The 16954-nt window shown below is 45.7% G+C and overlaps 1 protein-coding gene across 1 annotated transcript; it reads right to left on the reverse strand.

Annotated features, from left to right (window-relative positions):
• Positions 1-911: 911 nt before the first annotated feature.
• On the reverse strand, positions 912-5043 carry LOC4341409 (LRR receptor-like serine/threonine-protein kinase RGI5). Its single transcript, XM_015787940.3, has 2 exons — positions 1966-5043; positions 912-1532 (listed from the first exon to the last, which is right to left on the reverse strand). The coding sequence occupies exons 1-2, from the start codon at positions 4796-4798 to the stop codon at positions 1147-1149; spliced, it is 3219 nt and encodes a 1072-aa protein (XP_015643426.1). The 5' UTR covers positions 4799-5043; the 3' UTR covers positions 912-1146.
• Between the last annotated feature and the right edge of the window lie 11911 nt (positions 5044-16954).

Genomic DNA, 16954 nt, shown 5'->3' on the forward strand with positions numbered 1-16954 from the left:
AATTCATCTAAGGTATCTTAACTTGTCAACAAATCCGATTTTCATCCTTTAACCGCAAAACCAGATACAACGGGTCCCTCAACTGTCAAAACTAGTGCAGATCAGGTCCCTCGGCGGTTCGGACAACGGTTTTGGCTGACGTGGCGTCTACGTGGCTAATTTGACTTGGTCTTGTGGACACCTGACATGTGGGGCCCACGTGGGTCCCACGCTGACTCAGCCGCCACGTAGATCAAAACCGGGGTCAAAACCACCGAGGGACGTTGGGTGACCGGTTTTGTATAGTTGGGGGGACCGCCGGTGTCTGGTATTGCGTTTCAAGGACGTTTTTTAATCTCGGTGACAAGTTCAGGGACCTCCGGTATACTTTTCCCATTCAAGTCCCTTGGTACAGCCCATAACACAGTTGGCCTTAGGCCCATACGGCCCATTAGTCAACAACCTACCAAGTAACCAACCCACGCAACTCCAGCTTACCGTGGCCGCCGCCACCCGCAGATCAGATGCAACACGCGCCTCTTCGGCCGCTACAGCGCCTAGCAATTCGGCGAGTGACTGGTCGAATGACAGCAGTATGGCCATGCCAAGCCACCAACCGCGCTCGACGAGAGGGGCCCAGCCCAGCCAACGGCGAGTGTTTGACGCGTCTCCGCTTCCGGCTCGATCCGTAGATGCCGGCGTCGAGGGAGCACCGGGTCATGCATGGGCGATGGGCCTTGTCTGTACTCTCTCTACTTTCCACCTCTATCCGCCTTCCAGCTACTGTTGCAACTGTTCTTCTCACAGTCACAGGCTCACAGCAATCTGTATTGTACTCTGTAGGCAACTGTTCAGCTGAAGCGATCAGATTCTGATGTTAATTCTTCGCATCATATTCATCATACCCAAGATAGATTTGAGATTTTGTGATGTATTGCAGGAGCAAACAAAATAACCGCGGAATTTTTCCCCATTCAAAGTTCACCAAAATGAGCTGCAACGCAACGCCATTTGGAGCTGTACAAGAAATTTTTTTTCCACCCCCCTAACCCAAGCTAAGCTAGGCTGCATCTTATCAAAATCCTACTCCTTGAACCCCTTGCTGAGCCACTGAATCAACTGCTACACCAGCAGCAATGTTCATGTTCCATGTTCTTGATGTTCATGTCAACCTTGCTGGCTCCCGGGCTTGATGAGCGGCTGCTGGGAGATCTTCCCCCACTCCTCGGGAGAGCACTTCACCTCCTTGAGGAAGGCCACCACCTCCTTCATGGTGGGCCGCTCCGCGGGCGCCGGGTTCACGCAGAAGATGGCGATCCCCAGCGTCTGCAGCATCTCCTGGACCAGCTGGTCCGGCATGCCGCGCAGCTTCGGGTCCAGGATGTTCACCGCTGGCTCGTAGCTCCCCATCTTCTTCTTCGCCCACTCCACGATGTGGAGGGAGTCGCCCACCACCGCCTCCACCGCGCTCCGCCCGCTCAGGATCTCCAGGAGCACCACCCCGTAGCTGTACACGTCGCTCTTCTCGGTGATCTTCGTGGTGTAGCCATACTCTGAAAATGAGGAAATGTATGTCAGGATAAATTTCTTGGATGTTTTAAGCATATCAACATAATCTTGGGCCAGGCATTTCAACAAACAGTATATAAGTCAACAAGCTTCAATGGACATTGATGCTTGTGATTTCAGAAACTTGTGCAATGGCAGTTAATAGATAGCCAGACTGATCGGTTTCACCTGCTTAAGCTACAAGCAATCAACTAGTCATGGTCATGGTCATGGTCATGGAATCAGAGCAAGGTTAAGATTACTAGAAGCAACTGCAGGTCAAAGATTCTTTCTTAGATAACAGCATTACCCAAAGAGTCATTAACCTATGGCATTAACTGTTGCTGGTCTTGTACACTACATTCTACTACTACTATATTTCTAGATTTTGAAGAAAAAATAGCATGCAGATAAATACTTGAAGTAGGAATCACTTGCCTGGAGCAATGTATCCATAAGAACCGGCGATGCGTGACATAGCATGATGATAGTTGGGGGAGTTCATCAGCTTGGCCAGCCCAAAGTCAGCCAAGTATGCCTCATACTTCGTATCAAGCAGTATATTATTGCACTTGACATCGCGGTGGAGTATCGCCGGGACGCAATCATGGTGCAGATAGGCCAGCCCTTGTGCTGCGCCGACGGCGATCTTGTACCGGGTATCCCAGTCCAGGCTCCTGTTATCCTTCAGGAGCTGTTGCAGATTGCCATTGGGGATGTAGTTGTAGAGCAAGAGCTTAACATACTTGTTTGAGCAGTAACCAAGCAGCTTGACGATGTTCCGGTGCCTGATGTGCCCCAATATCTGAATCTCAGCAGCGAACGCGTCGATTGGCTCCTCCTTCGATGTCTTCCACAGCTTCTTCACGGCGATGATCTCCCCATTCGGCATCTCAGCTCTGTACACAACACCTGAGCAACCTTTGCCGATCACATTCTCATCTCTCAGGCACTCCAAGATGTTATCGACGCAGAAGTTCAGCTTCTGGAACGGCGTGAACGTCCACGGGTGCGAGAAGTCATCGCCACCCGCAACCGACATGCTCATCGCCTTCTTGCCCGCGAGTGTTCTGCTTCTGTTGATCAGGATCCAGACCACAACAAGCAACAGAGTGATTGAGCCCAGAACAGCACAGACAAGGATCACGGTCTTGACGGTCTTCAGTGCCGTCCTGCGAACCATGTCTGATGCACAAGTGTGCCCGTCGTAGGACTCGCAGAGGTTGGGATTGTTGATGTAGGAGCTCGATGACAATGTCTTGAAGAACGGTGTCACCGGGATCGCGCCGGAGAAATTGTTGTACGAAATGTTGAGAGATGTCAAGCTGGTGAGCCCACTCAACACTGAGATGCTGCCATACAAGCCATTGCTGGAGAGGTCGAGCGACTGCAGCTGCGTCAAGCTGGACATCTCATCCGGCAGCTCGCCGGTGAACCTGTTCGAGCTGAGGTCAAGGCTAATGCTCAGGCTCGAGAGCGCGCCAATCTCCGGCGGTATCGGACCGGAGAAGCTGTTGTTGCTCAGCTCCAGCATGGTCAGCTTCTGCAGGTTGCGAATCGACTTGGGCAATGTCCCGGAGAGCATGTTGCCGCTGAGGATGAGCTTGTTGAGGTAGCTGAAGTTGCCGAAGCTCGCCGGTATCTCGCCGGTGAGCTTGTTCATGCTCAGGTCAAGCTGCTCCAGGTTCATGAGCTCGCCGAACTGCGGCGGGATGGCACCCGTGAAGCTGTTGTTGTGGACGTCGAGCAGCTCGAGCACCGTGATGTTGGCGAGCTCGCCGGGGAGCGCGCCGGTGAACTTGTTGGAGTAGAGGTCCAGGAACACCAGGTTCGGCAGCTTGCCGATCTCCCTGGGTATCTCGCCGGCGAGCTGGTTCTCGCCGAGCCGGAGGCGCACCAGCGACGAGCAGTCGGCGACGCTCGGCGGGAGCCTCCCGGAGAGCGCGTTCCCGAGGAGGAGCAGCTTGCTGAGCTTCTGCAGCGCGAACACCTCGTCGGGGATGCCGCCGGCGAGGCGGTTCCTGGACAGGTCGAGCGCGTACAGCTCGGTGCAGTTGCCGAGCGACGGCGGTATCGCGCCGGAGAGCGCGTTGCCCCAGAGGAACAGCACCTGCAGCGCCCTGAGCTCGCCGAGCTGCGGCGGGATGGCGCCGGTCAGGCCGTTCTTGTCGAGCTGGAGCGCCGTGAGGCTGCTGCAGTTGCTCAGCTCCGCCGGGATGCGCCCCGCGAGCTGGTTGTCCGACAGGTGCAGCTGCTCGAGCGCGGCGAGGCGGCCGAGCGCCCCGGGCACCTCGCCGGCGAGCCGGTTGCCGGAGAGGTCGAGCACGACGAGCGCCGAGCAGTTGGAGAGCTCCGGCGGGATCCTCCCGGACAGGGCGTTGCCCCAGAGCAGCAGGCTGGTGAGCTTTTGCAGCCGCCCGAGCTCCGGAGGTATCGGGCCGGTGAGCTTGTTCATGTGGAGGTACAGGTTGCGCAGCTCGGCGCAGCCGCCGAGCGCGGCGGGGATCGGGCCGGACACGCCGGTGTCGTACAATGCCAGCGTCTGGAGGTTGGCGAGGTTGCCGAGCTCCTCCGGGATGGCGCCGGACAGCGCGGTGGCGGCGGCGCCGAAGACGGTGAGGTTGGAGAGCGCGCCAAGGGAGGCCGGGATGGGGCCCGACAGCCCCGGGTTGCCGCCGACGCGGAACTGCTGGAGCGCGGTGAGCGCGCCGAGCGACGCTGGGATGGTGCCGTTGAGGAGGTTGTCCTGGACGCAGAGCACCTGGAGCGCGGCGAGGCTGGCGAGGGAGCGCGGGATGGCGCCGGTGAGGCGGTTGGAGTTGAGGAGCAGGTACTGGAGCCCCGACAGCGCGCCGAGCGACGCCGGGATGTCGCCGTAGAGCGCGTTCGACGAGAGGTCCAGCACGCGGAGCGCGGCGAGCGACGCGTACGCCGGCGGGATGGCGCCGGAGATGTTGCAGGTGGAGAGGTTGAGCAGCTGGAGCGACGACAGCGACGCGAGCTGCGGCGGCAGCGACGACAGGTTGAGGAAGGTGTTCGGCAGCGACAGCGACACCACCCGGCTCTGCGGCGAGCACGTCACCCCCTGCCACGAGCACGGCGTCGCGGCGGTGGGGTCCCACGACGGCAGCACCGGCGACGGCGCCGCCGCCGGCAGCAGCGACAGCAGCGCCTTCCCGTCCGCGGACAGCGCCGCCGCCGGCCGCACCACCACCCCCAACACCACCACCACCACCACCACCACCAAGAACCGGTCGCCCCGGTGCGCCATTACCCCCCAAAACGATCAAGAAACCACAAAAAAAACCAGACCAAAAAAGAAGAACAAATCTCCCCCCTAATCTACACCTCACGACATGAGAGAGAGCTTGCTTGCTAGTGAGAAGATTACTTTGAGCTGGAGTTGCTTAAGCCGCACCCCAGCTCGCATATGGAGCTAGACGAGGAGATGGATCGATCGATCGATCGAGCGAGCGGAGGCGTTGCTGCTGCTACTGTCGCCGCTGCTACACACTCGCTCACTCTCCGGTAGTAGTGGTATTAATGTGTTTTTGGCTAAAACCCCGGTTGATTAGGGTTAAAACCTCGGTCGATTTGGTCTTATCTGCGCGTCTCGGGGGTTGGAGGAGGAGTATATTTAATGGAGCCTATGAACTTATGATATGAGAGGTCGTCTCAAGCTAGGTCGGGGGGCTATTGCTAATTTGCTACTGCTGCTGATGGGATGAGTGTGTTTAGTGTTCACTTGTTGTTTAATAGTTGGGGTCTTGGTCACTTGCTGCTTGGACTTTTACTGCCACTGTGTGAGTTTTCTTTTCTTTTCTTGCGAGAACAAGTAAGCCAAGCCACCCTCGTGAGTGTGGTTTGGATGGATTTATAAAGGCGTCAGCAAAATGAGGATGAAAAACTTCAGATGAAGGTTGTGGTTTTTTTTTTACTGCCAGTGTTTTTCCTTAGCAGTTGCGATTTTTTTTAAAATTTGAATAAAAAGAGTTTAAAGGTAATAAAAATTCAGGAAAAAGGATATGCATGCAGTTGAGAGGGTTTTTTTCATGTTCATAACGAAGAGTGGATTTTATCATTTAGAAGTCACATGCTCGCTAGAATAAAATGTGGTGATCACGGAGTTTCCCTCGAGCAATATGACCACGGTTGGTATTTTTGGGAGAATGCGGTATTCATGTTATGAGAAAATATAGCACAAGATACATCTTGGAATGAGGATTACACAAAATTTCAGGTTTTCGTAATGCTTAAAGTATCCTTAGGTTTTGTGAAGACAAAAGTTTTAGGTCATCGAATATGTTTTGTAAAGACAAAAGTCCATAAAGGTGCAAGTTATTGACTACGGATAAAAAGACGTAGCTCGATACACAATGGGTAGCCTATGTATATAAGCAGTTTAGACCTAGTAGGAGTACGACTGATGTTGGTGTATGTAGGGAGAATATACCATCGAGAAGATTTATGAGATGGATTATGGAGACTTCTTGTTTAAAAATTCTCCCAAAATTTTCTTATATTTTTTCTTCATAACAATGCATCGTAACAATAACGATAAACCATCATAACGAAGCATGATTTCAGAGCATCTAGCTAGTAATGATGTGACGAGCCGTGCCAATCTACGACAGGATGATCACTGCGGGGATGCAAACGGACTGACTTACAAATCTAGCTTCTTATATGTCAAATAAGTGGTAACCCATGGGTTTTCGCGTCGTGGCCCTATTTACCGCACCTAGAGATGCAAGCGGGTCGACCCATAAACTCATTTACAGGTTGAATTAGTAGGTAACCCGTGAGTCAATCTACGGGTTACCCCGCGGGTTGGCCCGCTTGCATCCGCGGTGCCTATTGAGAGCCTTGTTAACATATGGCAAGGTCGATAGGTGCTTATGACGGAACTTCTTGTCTTACAGAAACTCAATAGGTCTCATGGATGGCCCTATTAACCTAGACAAGCCGATAGACCTACGTATCGTTTCCCGCATGTTTGAAATGTTCATCTTGTTTCAATATAAACACTTAGGCTTGAAGAGGTATCAAAGATACCTCTAGTTCATTCTCATTTTTTTTCCTTTCTTCTTACTAAACCTTTCCTAAAACTAGCAATAATGAATTACATATATCGGAGAGAATTATCCCGTAAATATGATATAGACCTTGTAATTGTAGTTTACACGAAAGAATAGTGAGATCATCACGACAACTCGACAAGCATGTGAAAACCGCACCACTGACAAAAGGCATTGGGGGATTGTATCCGGGATAAAATCTTACTCGAGCAAACCTAGGAGAGCCGTCAGCCGTGCCATGTGACTGGGGGTTAGCCGCACTCCCTTGTCCATTCTCCAACAGTAGGGCCCACAAGTCAGCGTCTCTACGATAATCTCCCTAATCGAAAAAAAAAATGTCTTTCCTGTTCTGTTTAGGCATTGAGGAAAGTTTCAGTTTCGCATAATAAAAAGAAGAGAAAAGCTTCTTGTTTGGTCATACTAGACTCCTCCCCATTCTATTCATGGCCGGCCAATCACTAGCGAGCATAGGTCAAACTGGGGTACGTTGCTTAGATATCACGAGTGAATGAGTGATTATTGGCGATTGTTTGATGAAAGAAAAGTAGAAAACATGGGGTCCTACTAATACTGTCTTCTAAACTCTATTCATCTTAAAAAAACGTTCACCTTTTACGGGTAGTATTGTAGCCGAGAAAGCCCCGGAAAATAGGGGTTGCATCTGCTAATTAAGCAGCACGCTTTCTCTAGATTGCTTTTAATAATTATCATTACAAACTGCATTTGTTTGTAGGCTAAAAAGATATTCGGTTAGCCAAATTTTGTAAGGTGTGATCATATATAAAAAGATCAAAGTTTGCAAAATTCGATCAACTAGCAAAATTGTAAATGCACCCAAGGCAGTAGTATGGAGTATTCTCTCCGTCCAAAAAAAAAACCTAATCCTAAAGAATACTCCCTCCGTCCCAAAAAAATCAAATCTAGAACTGGATGTGACATATCATATTACAATGAATCTGGACACCAATATGTCTAAATCCGTAGTAATAGGATATGTCACATCCAGTACAAGGTTGGTTTTTGATGGGACGGAGGGAGTAGTCCAAATTTTTCTTTAAAATTAGATTCTTAATGGAACAGAGAGAGTACGGAGTTGCATAGTGGTATCCTACGAAATTGTAAATTAGGACGGTTGATATATCCTCCAAAGTAATAAATGTGTCCTCCAATGGCTATAAACGACATACCACTAGTACGAACCTAGGCACACTAGCTAGACAATATATTCCCTCCGTCCAAAAAAAACTCAACTTAGGGTGTGTTTAGTTCACGACAAAATTGAAAGTTTGGTTGAAATTTGAACGATGTGATGGAAAAGTTGAAAGTTTGTGTGTGTAGGAAAGTTTTGATGTGATGGAAAAGTTGGAAGTTTGAAGAAAAAGTTTGGAACTAAACTCGGCCTTAGAAGAGAATGTGTTTAGATTCATTGTACTAGAAGGGGACACATTGGTCACATCCACTCTTAGGGTAAGCTTTTTTGGGACGGAGAGAGTATAAGTATATTTGGAAGGATGGTTTACTCTTTGTTAGTTGTCCAGGCATATTCGACGAAGATTTGCAAGAGAAATTAGCTACTCCATTTAATAAGAGCAAGTATAATAGTGGACTACAAGCCGACTATAAAAACATATGGAGAAGATAAGAAAGGAGAGAGAAGAGAAGCACGCTATATATTTGTAGTCAGTTACAACACTGATTCTAAGATGTTTTGTATATCTTAGAGGTATACCAAATATTAATGGTGTAATATATATTTATAAATAACTATTATATGAATTAGATATTGGATTGACTATATATGATTTGGAGCTGGTAGTTGGCTATACTATTAAACTTCTTGTAATAAGTTTATTTTTCGCTCACTTAATTTATTCCAAAACAAATTTATTTTTAAGTAATTATTACATCGAAGTTTATGAAAGTATGAAAGAAGTATATAAAGTGAGGAATAATTGTATTGTGATTTGATAAATTAGGGGTATGTTAGTTTTCTTTATTGATATGTGTGGAATAGGGAAAACTGGAAAACGAACTAATTTTGTAACGGATGGAGTATGTTCTACGTATCGCGTCCTAAAATAAGTTAATTTCTTATTTCCAATCTTGACGCACTTGTTTAGATTTGTATCTAGAAAATAACTTATTTTAGATAGTGGGAGTAATTTTGAAGACCACATTGCATTAAAATACCCCCCATAGAATTAAATGTAGGAAGTAAGGATTACAGCTCTCGAGTTTAAAAGACAATTATGTTATTATTTAATATAACATGGAGAAATGATCTTAAAAGATGCCGTTATTGTCAGCAAGAAACAATGATCATTCTCACGCAATGCACATGATTGAACAATATACTTAAACACCAATTGAATTTCTTTATAATCTATCTATTATATATTATAACGATAGCTCGAAAAGGAGGGACCAACTTCACATATATGTATGGGATATAAATTCTTGGATTATAAGAAAAAGAGAAATATTTTGATCGTTACACATGGTAACTACATGTTTTAATGATATAGATTAATCGATGTAGTTGTATATAATATAATTGTATATTTAAAACAGAAGGCAAGAATTGTACTCTGACCATTTGAAATTACTTATCGTTTTATTAGTTCCTATGTCAAACACATCTATCTTTGATAATTAATTTTTAAAACTCCGTATAGTTTAACAACAATTATATATTATAAAATTATTTATTATAATAAATCTAAAATATAAATTGTATTATGTTAAACTATATGAGTTTATACAAATCGATGGTCAAAGACTAAAATATTTGATTTAGGATAAACCTAAAACGACGTGCAATTTAAAACAGAGGTATCAAATCTAACACCACTTCAAAATTCTATTATATATAAAACACAGTTGTAGGTATGGAACATAAGCTAAGAGAAATATATCAAATCTAATCATACTTTTAAAATCTATTGGATAGAAAATACAATCATATTTATGAAAAAGAAAAATATGTCGATTGTATATAAAATCTAATTCTGAACGTGGAAAAACCCGCCAGTTTCTTTTTAAAGGATGAAAGAGAAAAAACGAAGTGGCATTGGGCTTTTGGGTTAATGGACCCAAGGACCAAGCAAAAGCCCATGGATACCCGTTGGGATTGACAGCAAACAGCCCATACCCCCCCAACCAATAACCTAAAACCGCTTATTGCTAATCCCAACCTTGCAAATCCCTAAATACCCACTAGTTACCATATTTACCCTCCAAACCCTAGGTCATGTTCACAACCTCTCCACCCAAGCCCTGGGGCATTGTAGCCAATCCAGAGCATCTTGGGTAAGATTCCTTGGGAAGGGCAAAAATTTGATGATATTGGGAGCTAGGCAAGCAAGCAGGCTGCTGGCTGCTGGCTGCTGCCTGCTCATCTCATGGGGGAGTGTGTTTAAAGTAAAAGAGGTTAATGAGAGAGAGATGGGAGGCAAGCAAAGCGCCCATTTCTAAGTTTTGGGATTCTTAAACGGTGATTAAAATTTTCCTAATACACCCCTCCCTCTCTCATGGGTTATCAGGCACAGCACCACTGGTTTAATTTGGTCTAAAGTCACACATGGGGCTGTGGTGGATGCCTTTGTTTTTATTTACTGTGCTTTCCTTTTTTTTACTCTGTTCTTTCTCTTTTCTTTTTTTTTTACCGTGGTGTGTGTGAAGAGGGGTGAAAGGAGAAGAGGAGTGATAATTGTGCACAGGAGACTATGGGGGTAAAAAAAAACTGGGTGAGCTTTCCAAGAGGGTGGAGGTGGGTGGGTTTGGGGAATTGGGTTAAAGAAAAGAAAAAAATGCAGCAATTTGTACTTGCATCATGTTGCCTCTTGTGTGATGCTTTGTGTGTGAAGTTGGTGCTAATTTATGAAAAAAAATGATCTGCAAAATACTTATCTGATTAATTGACTAAACTAATAATTCAACTTAATTTACGAATATTTAGTCACCAAAACATAAAACTGCAAAATGTGAAAAACTTGGATGAATATCAAGAGTGTTATTGACTAGTGGAACAATATTTAACATGGTAAGAACCACATAATGAATTATTTTGTTACAAACTACTCCCTCCGTCCAAAAAAAGACAAACCCTGATTTCTGTGTCCAACGTTTGACCGTTCGTCTTATTTGCAAAAATTATGAAAAAAATTTAAAAAGACAAGTCACGCATAAAATATTAATCATGTTTTATCATCTAACAACAATGAAAATACGAATTATAAAAAAATTTCATATAAGACGGACAGTCAAAGTTGGACACGAAAACCCAGAGTTTGCCTTTTTTTGCAATTTTATTACCAAACTTCGTGTCAAACATATGGTATCATCTTTTCGTTTATGCTTATACTTATTAGCTAAAATTTAAATTTTCAACTTTAAATTTAGAGTTGATTTTAGGGTTTTTCATCGAAGTTTATTTTTCAGTTTTTGTTTTCAGATCGCTAATAACACGTATATAAAAGTTTTAATCATAAACTATTTTTCATTTGCAAATATAGCGTTTCGCTTATTCCCCGAATAAACGAATCGATGGGCCGATAAGTATATATTGAATATGACATGTGGGCCTTAATCAAATCAAATGGTGGTACTACTGATAGCGGTAGTTTCAGCAAACACAATAATGTCCATAAGATGGAGGACATGTACTCCCAGAAAAGAACATGATGGGGGAAAAATAGGGAAGGGTAAAATAATTTAGATCGAATGGACGTTGAAAGAAACTAATTTCTGGACAGGACCTAGCTCGTAGCCCGGCGTGTCTGGCATCTGAGAGAAATATTTTATTTGGAAGTGACATTTTTTAAGGTTGTTTTTATACTTTTTCTGACTGTACCCGCACGGGACAAAATCCCGGGGCACGGGATGAGTTCCGGTCCATCCGATTACTGGGCTGAATTGTTGTTTCTAATGGAACAAGACCCGACCCGTTAATGCTTTTTTTTTTTACTCCCCTCATTCTCTCCGTCTTGTAAAAGACGAATATAAAACTAGATCTTATAAAAGACGAACATAAAACTAGATGTTACAAATTCCAGTACAATTGATCGTCCAGATTCATTATAGTAAAATGTGTCACATTCCGTTCTAGATTCGTTTTTTGGTGGAGTGAGTACGCCCCATAATATAACAAACTATAATAGAATAAGACGTATTATATTACTACAAATCTAGATAGGTCTATATCCAGATTCATCATATTAGGATACGTTTCATCCAATCATAGGTTGCTATATCCTGGGACGGATGAAGTACTCCTTCCGTCCATATTGATTACTACATCCGTCCCAAAATATAACAACTTTTAGCTATGAATCTGGACACACGGTTATCCAGATTCATAGCAAACGTTTTTTCTGTACGAGAACCCTTTTAGGTTCCATGCGGACCATCTGGACGCTTATATATCACTACTATTTGCGCATGAAGAATCGCTCCACCAAGAAATAGTTCAGGGGCCGCATGCGAGATAATGCATTTTCGCATGTAACCCCTTAAGAGATTCATCTAGTTATTTTCACAAACGAACCTCTTAAGCGGCCGTACGTGAAAATATATTTTCGCAAGCGGGCCTCTTAAAGGCCCGCTTAGATGTCTAAATTCCCTCCTCTTAAAGCTTGTCCGCATCCCCTTTTCCTCCTCTTCCCTCTTTCTCTCGGTAACTTTCCTTCTCCTCCTCCTCCACTTTCCCCGGCCACCTCCTCCTTCCTCCACTTTCCTTCTCCTTCTCCTACATTTTTCCCGGTCTCGTCCTCCTTCCTCCATTTCCCGGCCTACACATGGCGGGGACGGTGGCTCGGGAGTGGGTGGCGCAGATGCGCGGAGATGACCGTCTCGACTCGGGGGGCGCATGGAGACGGCGTCCTTGGGGGCAGGCAATGCTAGCGCGTGGATACGGCCGCTGGCTCGGGGGGCGCGTGGATCCAACGACCTCGGGGCGGATCCGCCGCCAGCTTGGGGCGGATACGACATCCCCGTCCTTGGGTGCGGCGGCGGTAGCCTCGGACTGGGTAGATCAACCACTGAAGTTGACAAAAGCGACAGATTTGCTCTTAGGAGCGGTGGCGGTGGCCTTGGGACAGCGGCGACACCCATGGAAGCGACAGATTTGCGGTGGCGACGACGACGATGATGGTGGCGATGGCCATTGCGAGGATGACGACTGTAGTGATGGCTGCGACGACGATGGCTTCGGGAGCTAGGTTTTAGGGATGAATTGAGGGCTAGAGCTTTGATTTTCGGAATTTTTATATTTTTTTGGCGATTTTTCATTTTTGCATGCGGGCAGCTTAAGCGCCCGCCCGCGAAAATCGGATTTTCGCGTGCGATTGCTCTACCCGCATGCAAAAATCCTATTTTTACATACCCTGGGTACATGCGGGCCACTCATCCGCATGCAAAAATCGATTAATAAACGATATGTAGTAGTGTCTGAAACGGAAGGACCAGTGTACACAACAGAAGTAGGAAGCTGTGTTATTCCATAATTGGTAGCATTTAATCTTAATCACGAAAACATGTATATAATTGTTCTGCGCAGTAGTATAATACAATTAGAGAAAAACACTAATGTTACTTCAACAATTATAGACACAATATAGAGCAAAAAAAAGCACAATCCCGTTTTATAAGTATCTAACCTCTTCACTTATTATATTTAGCTATTCCATTCGTCCCAAAATTTAAAAACCTAGAATTGGTCCATCCGTCCCAAAATATATAAGAACCTAGAATTGGATGAAATATTTCCTAGTACTACGAATCTGAATAGACACTAAGAAATGTCTCATCCAGTTCTTGGTTCTTATATTTTGGAACAGGGGGAGTAGCTTTCTATTGTCGGTGTGATTGAGTAGAGTAGCCCTTAATTTGTACTCAAAATTTCTCCTTCGTATTTGGCAAAACCCTTCCTCTTTTGTTCGACAAAAATCATATTTAAGTTTACTGATTATGAGTGTGTTTGGAGTAGCTTCTAGCAGCTACAAATTCTTCTAGGATCAAAATCTTCCCAAACAGTAAGGTTTTTTAAAAGATTACAAGAAGCTGCTGTTATAAAATCCAGAAAATGAATTAGAGACCAATTTCTACATATTCTCACTAGTTGAATTCCTACAAGCTGCTTCTCAGAATCATGTCCATGCCCTCCGCCGGCCCTCCCCTCCTTCCTCCCTCCCTCCCTCTCGCCGTCAGTGGAGCCGACCACCAAAAATCGTGCGGCAGTAAGGATGGGGACTATAGTGATTCCCTCCTTTTCGTGGATCCAAGAAGCACGACGGATCTGCTGGAGGTTGCTGATTGGGCCAAGGCATGGATGCATCCTAAGGGCAACCAGGGACGTGGAGGTGACAGCTCGATGTGGCAAGAAAGGTTGGATCCAGGCAAGATCCGATCTTTTAGGTTGGATCTAGGCAAGATCCGATCTTTTAGGCCCTAGATATCGTTGCCCCTCCCTTGCTTCGTCCAACCCGTTGACACCGAAGTGAGCTAGTGATCCACGATGGCAACAGCGAGGAGTTTTAGGTGTGGGAGACCCAGGAGGTGTGTGAGCAATGGTGGTGGTTTGTGGCTTGCGGCTTGTCAGGCAAACATTGAAGACAATAATTTCCTGGTAGCGACGAGTGGATCTGGCCACCCTCCTGGAGTGGTTGGAATCTAGGGGGTTGGCGGTTGTTGGTGACAGTAGCTTGGGGTGAGGTTGTGGTGTCGTCTGGAGCAGCTTGGGGATAGTAACAAGCAGCGCTGTCTTTGATGGCTGGTAGTTGTGTGTGCTAGTGCAAGAAGTAGAGTTGGAGCTGTCTCTAATGGTGCACAAGTCAGAGTTTGAGTTGAAAAGCTGTCACTCAAGTCGTCTGGCACTGTTGCTAGGCGGTGTTGGTGTAGGGAGACTGCAGGAGTTGGTGTGGGGGATGGCTGCACGGGGTGGCCTAAAACTATAGATGCTGCTCACCGCAAGGCTGTTGGGTGGCTTGGTGGTGAGATCACGGTTGGCGTGGGAATATATGCTGGTGGTGGCTTGAAGGATAGCAAGTAGAACCCCTAGGGTAGCTGGGTGATTCCCCTCACCTTGGATCTCATCCCCCTCTTCCGGATGGTCTGCTTCCAGACTTCGGCCGTGGGGAGCCCCATGGCACGAAGGAAGGTGGTGGTTTGGTCAAGTTGGTGCCTGCTTGGTGGAGGATAAGTGACCTTCAGCATCGACAATGCTCTCTTGAAGTTTGCAGCACAAAGGGCTTGTGCTAGGTTCCGTGCAGGGAGGTGGCGGTGTTTGGAAGTATCCACCACGCTAGCAAGCATTTGTGAGCTATGGTAGAGTCGAAGTTGCTTGGCCAGGTGGCAAGCTCAGCAATGATAACCTTTATCTTCTTACTTTCAGGTACCGTGGTTTGGAGTGGATGGAGTAGTGTTGTTTGCCTATGGAGTGGTGGAGACGCGCGCCACCATTTCCTTCAAGTTTTCTTCCGTGACATCGGAAGGAGCCCATTGACTCTCAAAGCTTTCTCTCTCCTCCGCCATGGATGCAAAATGGATGATGAAATCTAGCGTGAGGGTGGTGGTGATTGGAAAGGGAACTGATGCGGTGGTTGTGCGGGAGATCTTTGCAAAAGCACGAAGCCTTGAGAAGGTGGATTGGTGCAGATTGGCAAACCCTAGTTTTCGCCAGTGCAGTCTTGTACTGTAGCAGAGAATAGGGAAAGTGGCGGAGGTCTCGGCGGGGAAGACGAAGCGGCGCTTGGTTAGCGTTTTTTGTTAGGGTATCGGGAGGTACTAATGGGCCTAGGCCTGCACAGTGCTTTCAGCCCAACTTCACTATTGGTGTGGCTGGTTGTGTTCCTTAGGGATTTAAGCATATATTTTTGCCTTGATAAAAATTGCTCACAACATAATAGCCCAATGTCGTTAAAATCCTTTTTGATGCAGTTAGATAATTCTTTGGAATTGCTACAATGCGAAATAAAAAGGTGCCCGGCAGAAAAGTGTAATACTAATTTTGTTGACCTTTTTAGGTTGCAAAGCTGCTTGGGTTTTGTTGAGTTGGCTAATTTCAGATGGCTATCCTCTCAGCATGTTATATGCTTATTTTGATATTGACATAAGTCACAACTTAGGCTATTTTGACTTGTCATTTGTCATTCTTTATACAACAGTTGATGAATTCTTTAAGGGTTTTTTACTCAGATTCTTGTCATATATGTTGGTTTATAGATCTTTAGAGTGCTTTTCACTCGGGTCTCTTTATGCCTTTTTTGGGCGTATTATGGCTAAAGCAGTCAGCTGGGTATTTTATCAACTGCTGCTTGAGCTTAAATATATAATTCCCAAAGTGATTCGGTTGTAATGTACCTTGAACCACTCGGATAGATGTTTAATGTGCCTTGACTATATGTTTAGTTTTTATTCAACTAATCACATAGTCAGGGGCTACACCTAATTAGGTGCATCTAGTCGATGCACCTGATTTTTTTATTTTCAGCCCTTCACAGTCTTTGATTTCAGTACTCGGGAGACCAATGCAGAAGAAGTTAAAGTACTCGGATTATCCTTTTGAATTACAAGAAAAGACTATTTCGTCGACTGTAAAGGTCTCAGGGGCTACTGTGAAGATTATGGATACCCTATACCCACACGGCATGTATATCCGACTGGGTATGGGGGTACCATGTATAGATAGAATATCTTTAAAGGGTTTCGGGTTAAATTCCTAAACTTGTATATCAAGGAAGCACCCAGGATTTTAGTCAGTTACGATTGTATCTTATCTATAACTACCTATTCCGTTAGGGATATGGGCTGTACTTTGTAATACGGACCCCTTCCCCTATATAAGGAGGGGTCCGGGTGCCTCTTGGGGCACAACTTTTTCTCCCAGATCATACGATCAATAATACACTCAGCGGATTAATCCCCGGACATGAGTAGGTTATTACTTCTTATTAAGAAGGCCTGAACCTGTATAAAATTCATTGTCTCTAAACCCATCCACTTTTTCAGCTTGATAGCCACCCCCTTTTATTATTGCCAAAATCTTGTTTCGACAGAGTTGCTGCCGGGTGACGAGTTGAGAGCTGGGGTGGTGCCCTATGGAGCTTGGCAATGATAACTCACAACATGTTTCGTCCTATTCACAAAGATGATCGGCGATTGAGAGTGTCCAAGGCGAAAGCCGTATCCAATCTCTGACTGGCCTTGGTGACGTCGACGCTTGTGGGCAATGTCTTCCCTCTTGGGAGCATTGTTAAAGTAGCTCTCTCTTTCTTCATATGAAAAACATGTCCGGTGTTTCGGACATGCGTTGGCAGCATTATGGATGTTGTTTCCTTCTTGAAGGCTTCGCC

Source organism: Oryza sativa, chromosome 6 (genome assembly GCF_034140825.1).
Source record: "Oryza sativa Japonica Group chromosome 6, ASM3414082v1".
Lineage (NCBI taxonomy): Eukaryota > Viridiplantae > Streptophyta > Magnoliopsida > Poales > Poaceae > Oryza > Oryza sativa.